Here is an 11,652-nt window from a genome sequence, read left to right on the forward strand (position 1 = left end):
TGTATTCCATCGGGAACCACCTTGGAAACAAGCGGAATCGCTTTAACGCATTATCCCCTGGGTTGTATTCAGTGCATCTTTCCCCCCCCCAATATATTAATCTACTAGTGGTGCTGTAACTCACTGCGTAGATGTTGCCCAGGGTGTAGTGGCTGGTGAGAAGGTCAGAGGTCAGGTCCAGGGCAGCGTGAGCCAGGATGGCAGCGTCAGCAGAGAAGTGGGCCCGGTGCAGGATGTTGGCCATGTTCACCAGTGCCAAGTCCTTGTGCAGCCTGGATACACAACAGACAACGAGCATGGGACTCAAAACTCTTATATGGTCCACTGTTTGAATGCTGAATAACCGTAGCTGGGACGTGTTCATTGAGCACCAAAGGGCAGACAACATACTGAAACATTAGGGAATACCTAGACTTGTCCAATAAGAAAGGCTCACTTAGTTTTCCATTGCAAACTTTTTTACATGGTGTGCCCTAATGAACATGACAAACTGAAGCTGCGTTTTGCTTTGGTTGTACCTGGGTGAGAAGTGCAGGGCACGGACCACACAGTCCACCGCCTGCCTGGGCTCGTTCTTTATCCGCCAGTAGAACGACGCCAGGTCATACAGCACCCAGGACGACGAGTTCTGGACAACACAACAAACACATCATTAGAAGGGAACTATATGACCGTCAGACCAGAACACTATCATTAGAAGGGAACTATATGACAGTCAGACCAGAACACTATCATTAGAAGGGAACTATATGACAGTCAGACCAGAACACTATCATTAGAAGGGAACTATATGACAGTCAGACCAGAACACTATCATTAGAAGGGAACTATATGACAGTCAGACCAGAACACTATCATTAGAAGGGAACTATATGACCGTCAGACCAGAACACTATCATTAGAAGGGAACTATATGACAGTCAGACCAGAACACTATCATTAGAAGGGAACTATATGACAGTCAGACCAGAACACTATCATTAGAAGGGAACTATATGACAGTCAGACCAGAACACTATCATTAGAAGGGAACTATATGACAGTCAGACCAGAACACTATCATTAGAAGGGAACTATATGACCGTCAGACCAGAACACTATCATTAGAAGGGAACTATATGACAGTCAGACCAGAACACTATCATTAGAAGGGAACTGTATGACAGTCAGACCAGAACACTATCATTAGAAGGAAACTATATGACCGTCAGACCAGAACACTATCATTAGAAGGAAACTATATGACAGTCAGACCAGAACACTATCATTAGAAGGAAACTATATGACAGTCAGACCAGAACACTATCATTAGAAGGAAACTATATGACCGTCAGACCAGAACACTATCATTAGAAGGGAACTATATGACAGTCAGACCAGAACACTATCATTAGAAGGGAACTATATGACAGTCAGACCAGAACACTATCATTAGAAGGGAACTATATGACAGTCAGACCAGAACACTATCATTAGAAGGGAACTATATGACAGTCAGACCAGAACACTATCATTAGAAGGGAACTATATGACAGTCATACCAGAACACTATCATTAGAAGGGAACTATATGACAGTCAGACCAGAACACTATCATTAGAAGGGAACTATATGACAGTCAGACCAGAACACTATCATTAGAAGGAAACTATATGACAGTCAGACCAGAACACTATCATTAGAAGGGAACTATATGACAGTCAGACCAGAACACTATCATTAGAAGGAAACTATATGACAGTCAGACCAGAACACTATCATTAGAAGGAAACTATATGACAGTCAGACCAGAACACTATCATTAGAAGGGAACTATATGACAGTCAGACCAGAACACTATCATTAGAAGGGAACTATATGACAGTCAGACCAGAACACTATCATTAGAAGGGAACTATATGACAGTCAGACCAGAACACTATCATTAGAAGGAAACTATATGACTGTCAGACCAGAACACTATCATTAGAAGGAAACTATATGACAGTCAGACCAGAACACTATCATTAGAAGGAAACTATATGACAGTCAGACCAGAACACTATCATTAGAAGGAAACTATATGACAGTCAGACCAGAACACTATCATTAGAAGGAAACTATATGACAGTCAGACCAGAACACTATCATTAGAAGGGAACTATATGACAGTCAGACCAGAACACTATCATTAGAAGGGAACTATATGACAGTCAGACCAGAACACTATCATTAGAAGGAAACTATATGACAGTCAGACCAGAACACTATCATTAGAAGGGAACTATATGACAGTCAGACCAGAACACTATCATTAGAAGGGAACTATATGACAGTCAGACCAGAACACTATCATTAGAAGGAAACTATATGACAGTCAGACCAGAACACTATCATTAGAAGGGAACTATATGACAGTCAGACCAGAACACTATCATTAGAAGGAAACTATATGACCGTCAGACCAGAACACTATCATTAGAAGGGAACTATATGACCGTCAGACCAGAACACTATCATTAGAAGGAAACTATATGACCGTCAGACCAGAACACTATCATTAGAAGGGAACTATATGACAGTCAGACCAGAACACTATCATTAGAAGGGAACTATATGACAGTCAGACCAGAAAACTATCATTAGAAGGGAACTATATGACAGTCAGACCAGAACACTATCATTAGAAGGGAACTATATGACAGTCAGACCAGAACACTATCATTAGAAGGGAACTATATGACAGTCAGACCAGAACACTATCATTAGAAGGAAACTATATGACAGTCAGACCAGAACACTATCATTAGAAGGGAACTATATGACAGTCAGACCAGAACACTATCATTAGAAGGAAACTATATGACCGTCAGACCAGAACACTATCATTAGAAGGGAACTACATGACAGTCAGACCAGAACACTATCATTAGAAGGGAACTATATGACAGTCAGACCAGAACACTATCATTAGAAGGAAACTATATGACAGTCAGACCAGAACACTATCATTAGAAGGGAACTATATGACAGTCAGACCAGAACACTATCATTAGAAGGGAACTATATGACAGTCAGACCAGAACACTACCATTAGAAGGGAACTATATGACAGTCAGACCAGAACACTATCATTAGAAGGGAACTATATGACAGTCAGACCAGAACACTATCATTAGAAGGGAACTATATGACAGTCAGACCAGAACACTATCATTAGAAGGGAACTGTATGACAGTCAGACCAGAACACTATCATTAGAAGGGAACTATATGACCGTCAGACCAGAACACTATCATTAGAAGGGAACTATATGACAGTCAGACCAGAACACTATCATTAGAAGGGAACTATATGACCGTCAGACCAGAACACTATCATTAGAAGGGAACTATATGACAGTCAGACCAGAACACTATCATTAGAAGGAAACTATATGACAGTCAGACCAGAACACTATCATTAGAAGGAAACTATATGACAGTCAGACCAGAACACTATCATTAGAAGGAAACTATATGACAGTCAGACCAGAACACTATCATTAGAAGGGAACTATATGACAGTCAGACCAGAACACTATCATTAGAAGGAAACTATATGACAGTCAGACCAGAACACTATCATTAGAAGGGAACTATATGACAGTCAGACCAGAACACTATCATTAGAAGGGAACTATATGACAGTCAGACCAGAACACTATCATTAGAAGGGAACTATATGACAGTCAGACCAGAACACTATCATTAGAAGGAAACTATATGACAGTCAGACCAGAACACTATCATTAGAAGGGAACTGTATGACAGTCAGACCAGAACACTATCATTAGAAGGGAACTATATGACAGTCAGACCAGAACACTATCATTAGAAGGAAACTATATGACAGTCAGACCAGAACACTATCATTAGAAGGGAACTATATGACAGTCAGACCAGAACACTATCATTAGAAGGGAACTACATGACAGTCAGACCAGAACACTATCATTAGAAGGGAACTACATGACAGTCAGACCAGAACACTATCATTAGAAGGGAACTATATGACAGTCAGACCAGAACAATATCATTAGAAGGGAACTATATGACAGTCAGACCGGAACACTATCATTAGAAGGAAACTATATGACAGTCAGACCAGAACACTATCATTAGAAGGGAACTGTATGACAGTCAGACCAGAACACTATCATTAGAAGGGAACTGTATGACAGTCAGACCAGAACACTATCATTAGAAGGGAACTATATGACAGTCAGACCAGAACACTATCATTAGAAGGGAACTATATGACAGTCAGACCAGAACACTATCATTAGAAGGAAACTATATGACAGTCAGACCAGAACACTATCATTAGAAGGGAACTATATGACAGTCAGACCAGAACACTATCATTAGAAGGGAACTATATGACAGTCAGACCAGAACACTACCATTAGAAGGGAACTATATGACAGTCTGACCAGAACACTATCATTAGAAGGGAACTATATGACAGTCAGACCAGAACACTATCATTAGAAGGGAACTATATGACAGTCAGACCAGAACACTATCATTAGAAGGGAACTATATGACAGTCAGACCAGAACACTATCATTAGAAGGGAACTATATGACAGTCATACCAGAACACTATCATTAGAAGGGAACTATATGACAGTCAGACCAGAACACTATCATTAGAAGGGAACTATATGACAGTCAGACCAGAACACTATCATTAGAAGGAAACTATATGACAGTCAGACCAGAACACTATCATTAGAAGGGAACTATATGACAGTCAGACCAGAACACTATCATTAGAAGGAAACTATATGACAGTCAGACCAGAACACTATCATTAGAAGGAAACTATATGACAGTCAGACCAGAACACTATCATTAGAAGGGAACTATATGACAGTCAGACCAGAACACTATCATTAGAAGGGAACTATATGACAGTCAGACCAGAACACTATCATTAGAAGGGAACTATATGACAGTCAGACCAGAACACTATCATTAGAAGGAAACTATATGACTGTCAGACCAGAACACTATCATTAGAAGGAAACTATATGACAGTCAGACCAGAACACTATCATTAGAAGGAAACTATATGACAGTCAGACCAGAACACTATCATTAGAAGGAAACTATATGACAGTCAGACCAGAACACTATCATTAGAAGGAAACTATATGACAGTCAGACCAGAACACTATCATTAGAAGGGAACTATATGACAGTCAGACCAGAACACTATCATTAGAAGGGAACTATATGACAGTCAGACCAGAACACTATCATTAGAAGGAAACTATATGACAGTCAGACCAGAACACTATCATTAGAAGGGAACTATATGACAGTCAGACCAGAACACTATCATTAGAAGGGAACTATATGACAGTCAGACCAGAACACTATCATTAGAAGGAAACTATATGACAGTCAGACCAGAACACTATCATTAGAAGGGAACTATATGACAGTCAGACCAGAACACTATCATTAGAAGGAAACTATATGACCGTCAGACCAGAACACTATCATTAGAAGGGAACTATATGACCGTCAGACCAGAACACTATCATTAGAAGGAAACTATATGACCGTCAGACCAGAACACTATCATTAGAAGGGAACTATATGACAGTCAGACCAGAACACTATCATTAGAAGGGAACTATATGACAGTCAGACCAGAACACTATCATTAGAAGGGAACTATATGACAGTCAGACCAGAACACTATCATTAGAAGGGAACTATATGACAGTCAGACCAGAACACTATCATTAGAAGGGAACTATATGACAGTCAGACCAGAACACTATCATTAGAAGGAAACTATATGACAGTCAGACCAGAACACTATCATTAGAAGGGAACTATATGACAGTCAGACCAGAACACTATCATTAGAAGGAAACTATATGACCGTCAGACCAGAACACTATCATTAGAAGGGAACTACATGACAGTCAGACCAGAACACTATCATTAGAAGGGAACTATATGACAGTCAGACCAGAACACTATCATTAGAAGGAAACTATATGACAGTCAGACCAGAACACTATCATTAGAAGGGAACTATATGACAGTCAGACCAGAACACTATCATTAGAAGGGAACTATATGACAGTCAGACCAGAACACTACCATTAGAAGGGAACTATATGACAGTCAGACCAGAACACTATCATTAGAAGGGAACTATATGACAGTCAGACCAGAACACTATCATTAGAAGGGAACTATATGACAGTCAGACCAGAACACTATCATTAGAAGGGAACTGTATGACAGTCAGACCAGAACACTATCATTAGAAGGGAACTATATGACCGTCAGACCAGAACACTATCATTAGAAGGGAACTATATGACAGTCAGACCAGAACACTATCATTAGAAGGGAACTATATGACAGTCATACCAGAACACTATCATTAGAAGGGAACTATATGACAGTCAGACCAGAACACTATCATTAGAAGGGAACTATATGACAGTCAGACCAGAACACTATCATTAGAAGGAAACTATATGACAGTCAGACCAGAACACTATCATTAGAAGGGAACTATATGACAGTCAGACCAGAACACTATCATTAGAAGGAAACTATATGACAGTCAGACCAGAACACTATCATTAGAAGGAAACTATATGACAGTCAGACCAGAACACTATCATTAGAAGGGAACTATATGACAGTCAGACCAGAACACTATCATTAGAAGGGAACTATATGACAGTCAGACCAGAACACTATCATTAGAAGGGAACTATATGACAGTCAGACCAGAACACTATCATTAGAAGGAAACTATATGACTGTCAGACCAGAACACTATCATTAGAAGGAAACTATATGACAGTCAGACCAGAACACTATCATTAGAAGGAAACTATATGACAGTCAGACCAGAACACTATCATTAGAAGGAAACTATATGACAGTCAGACCAGAACACTATCATTAGAAGGGAACTATATGACAGTCAGACCAGAACACTATCATTAGAAGGGAACTACATGACAGTCAGACCAGAACACTATCATTAGAAGGGAACTACATGACAGTCAGACCAGAACACTATCATTAGAAGGGAACTATATGACAGTCAGACCAGAACACTATCATTAGAAGGGAACTATATGACAGTCAGACCGGAACACTATCATTAGAAGGAAACTATATGACAGTCAGACCAGAACACTATCATTAGAAGGGAACTGTATGACAGTCAGACCAGAACACTATCATTAGAAGGGAACTGTATGACAGTCAGACCAGAACACTATCATTAGAAGGGAACTATATGACAGTCAGACCAGAACACTATCATTAGAAGGGAACTATATGACAGTCAGACCAGAACACTATCATTAGAAGGGAACTATATGACAGTCAGACCAGAACAATATCATTAGAAGGGAACTATATGACAGTCAGACCAGAACACTATCATTAGAAGGAAACTATATGACAGTCAGACCAGAACACTATCATTAGAAGGGAACTGTATGACAGTCAGACCAGAACACTATCATTAGAAGGGAACTATATGACAGTCAGACCAGAACACTATCATTAGAAGGGAACTACATGACAGTCAGACCAGAACACTATAATTAGAAGGAAACTATATGACAGTCAGACCAGAACACTATCATTAGAAGGGAACTACATGACAGTCAGACCAGAACACTATCATTAGAAGGGAACTATATGACAGTCAGACCAGAACACTATCATTAGAAGGGAACTACATGACAGTCAGACCAGAACACTATCATTAGAAGGAAACTATATGACAGTCAGACCAGAACACTATCATTAGAAGGGAACTATATGACAGTCAGACCAGAACACTATCATTAGAAGGGAACTATATGACAGTCAGACCAGAACACTATCATTAGAAGGAAACTATATGACAGTCAGACCAGAACACTATCATTAGAAGGGAACTATATGACAGTCAGACCAGAACACTATCATTAGAAGGGAACTATATGACAGTCAGACCAGAACACTATCATTAGAAGGGAACTATATGACAGTCAGACCAGAACACTATCATTAGAAGGGAACTATATGACAGTCAGACCAGAACACTATTATTAGAAGGGAACTATATGACAGTCAGACCAGAACACTATCATTAGAAGGAAACTATATGACAGTCAGACCAGAACACTATCATTAGAAGGGAACTATATGACAGTCAGACCAGAACACTATCATTAGAAGGGAACTATATGACAGTCAGACCAGAACACTATCATTAGAAGGGAACTATATGACAGTCAGACCAGAACACTATCATTAGAAGGAAACTATATGACAGTCAGACCAGAACACTATCATTAGAAGGGAACTGTATGACAGTCAGACCAGAACACTATCATTAGAAGGGAACTATATGACAGTCAGACCAGAACACTATCATTAGAAGTGAACTACATGACAGTCAGACCAGAACACTATCATTAGAAGGAAACTATATGACAGTCAGACCAGAACACTATCATTAGAAGGAAACTATATGACAGTCAGACCAGAACACTATCATTAGAAGGGAACTACATGACAGTCAGACCAGAACACTATCATTAGAAGGAAACTATATGACAGTCAGACCAGAACACTATCATTAGAAGGAAACTATATGACAGTCAGACCAGAACACTATCATTAGAAGGGAACTATATGACAGTCAGACCAGAACACTATCATTAGAAGGGAACTACATGACAGTCAGACCAGAACACTATCATTAGAAGGAAACTATATGACAGTCAGACCAGAACACTATCATTAGAAGGAAACTATATGACAGTCAGACCAGAACACTATCATTAGAAGGGAACTATATGACAGTCAGACCAGAACACTATCATTAGAAGGGAACTATATGACAGTCAGACCAGAACACTATCATTAGAAGGGAACTATATGACAGTCAGACCAGAACACTATCATTAGAAGGGAACTATATGACAGTCAGACCAGAACACTATCATTAGAAGGGAACTATATGACAGTCAGACCGGAACACTATCATTAGAAGGGAACTATATGACAGTCAGACCAGAACACTATCATTAGAAGGAAACTATATGACAGTCAGACCAGAACACTATCATTAGAAGGGAACTATATGACAGTCAGACCGGAACACTATCATTAGAAGGGAACTATATGACAGTCAGACCAGAACACTATCATTAGAAGGGAACTATATGACAGTCAGACCAGAACACTATCATTAGAAGGAAACTATATGACAGTCAGACCAGAACACTATCATTAGAAGGGAACTATATGACAGTCAGACCAGAACACTATCATTAGAAGGGAACTATATGACCGTCAGACCAGAACACTATCATTAGAAGGGAACTACATGACAGTCAGACCAGAACACTATCATTAGAAGGGAACTATATGACAGTCAGACCAGAACACTATCATTAGAAGGGAACTATATGACAGTCAGACCAGAACACTATCATTAGAAGGGAACTATATGACCGTCAGACCAGAACACTATCATTAGAAGGGAACTATATGACAGTCAGACCAGAACACTATCATTAGAAGGGAACTATATGACAGTCAGACCAGAACACTATCATTAGAAGGGAACTATATGACAGTCAGACCAGAACACTATCATTAGAAGGGAACTATATGACAGTCAGACCAGAACACTATCATTAGAAGGAAACTATATGACAGTCAGACCAGAACACTATCATTAGAAGGGAACTATATGACCGTCAGACCAGAACACTATCATTAGAAGGGAACTATATGACAGTCAGACCAGAACACTATCATTAGAAGGGAACTATATGACCGTCAGACCAGAACACTATCATTAGAAGGGAACTATATGACAGTCAGACCAGAACACTATCATTAGAAGGGAACTATATGACAGTCAGACCAGAACACTATCATTAGAAGGGAACTATATGACAGTCAGACCAGAACACTATCATTAGAAGGGAACTATATGACAGTCAGACCAGAACACTATCATTAGAAGGGAACTATATGACAGTCAGATCAGAACACTATCATTAGAAGGAAACTATATGACAGTCAGACCAGAACACTATCATTAGAAGGAAACTATATGACCGTCAGACCAGAACACTATCATTAGAAGGAAACTATATGACAGTCAGACCAGAACACTATCATTAGAAGGAAACTATATGACCGTCAGACCAGAACACTATCATTAGAAGGAAACTATATGACAGTCAGACCAGAACACTATCATTAGAAGGAAACTATATGACCGTCAGACCAGAACACTATCATTAGAAGGGAACTATATGACAGTCAGACCAGAACACTATCATTAGAAGGGAACTATATGACAGTCAGACCAGAACACTATCATTAGAAGGGAACTACATGACAGTCAGACCAGAACACTATCATTAGAAGGGAACTATATGACAGTCAGACCAGAACACTATCATTAGAAGGAAACTATATGACAGTCAGACCAGAACACTATCATTAGAAGGAAACTATATGACAGTCAGACCAGAACACTATCATTAGAAGGAAACTATATGACAGTCAGACCAGAAGACTATCATTAGAAGGGAACTATATGACAGTCAGACCAGAACACTATCATTAGAAGGGAACTATATGACAGTCAGACCAGAACACTATCATTAGAAGGGAACTATATGACAGTCAGACCGGAACACTATCATTAGAAGGGAACTATATGACAGTCAGACCGGAACACTATCATTAGAAGGGAACTATATGACAGTCAGACCAGAACACTTAAAACAGTGACTGTCCATTTATAAAAATGAATAAATCAGTGCATCACAGTTAAAGTAATCCCCTTCAGCTATATGTAAACCGATAAAAAACAGACCAGACAGTGTTGGTGAGGCGGTAGAGAGAAACGCACCCTCAGCAGGCCCTGCTGGATTCGATGGCCCACCTCGTCAATGCTGCGGCCCAGTTTGTGGGACAGGGAGCCAAAAATGGGGTCCTCTTTAGAGAGCAGAGGAGATGTGAGGTTCACCCGCTCTTGCACGCCCTGGATAAAGATAGACACATGGCACAGGTCCAGACAGGCATGTGCATTGCATTAACAAGTGGGTTTGCTTTTCCCTCAACTCACCCGGAGATGCTGGAAACCGTGGATACTATACGGGAGCTCAAATACTCTGGCACAGTCAGGCTTCTCCAGATCCGGGGGTAGAGGGGACCTCAAATCTACGTAATCCTCAGGGCTGAAAGAAACATCCATAGTCAAGGTCCAGGGAGCATTAGTGTTGTGTCCAGCAGAACAGGGGGAACAAGGGGAGAAAAGGTAACCAGTTCTTGACTTGCATCATGTGGCTGTTTAAAAATGCCTGATGATGAAGATGTAGGACAGGCCGGTCTAGATTTGAAAGACAAGCCATCATGGTTTTTCTATCAGAAAGTGATTAACATTTCTTGTCAACAGGATGCCATCAAGAATACTTGTCCTCTTGTGAACTCCCTACTTTCTCCCTGTACGAATACCACCTTGTGTGTTCTAATAATTATGACTTCTGTCAGTATGTAAATACTTCCATTGTTTATTTGTTTGTATAAAAGTGTATTTTGTTTTTGTTTTGTTTG

General features: G+C 39.8%; 1 protein-coding gene across 2 annotated transcripts in view; it reads right to left on the reverse strand.

Moving 5' to 3' along the window:
* Positions 1-11,652, reverse strand: part of LOC311111867 (tetratricopeptide repeat protein 17-like) — a 30,265-nt gene that overhangs the window by 16,245 nt on the left and 2,368 nt on the right. For both annotated transcript variants that reach the window (XM_084154773.1, XM_084154772.1), the window contains exons 4-7: positions 11,165-11,276; positions 10,949-11,080; positions 519-628; positions 125-272 (exon numbers count right to left, since the gene is read on the reverse strand). In XM_084154773.1, the coding sequence (XP_084010899.1) occupies positions 125-272; positions 519-628; positions 10,949-11,080; positions 11,165-11,276 (502 nt within the window). The remainder of the gene's footprint in view (positions 1-124; positions 273-518; positions 629-10,948; positions 11,081-11,164; positions 11,277-11,652) is intronic.

This window comes from Coregonus lavaretus (genome assembly GCF_964263955.1).
Source record: "Coregonus lavaretus genome assembly, chromosome: 37".
NCBI lineage: Eukaryota > Metazoa > Chordata > Actinopteri > Salmoniformes > Salmonidae > Coregonus > Coregonus lavaretus.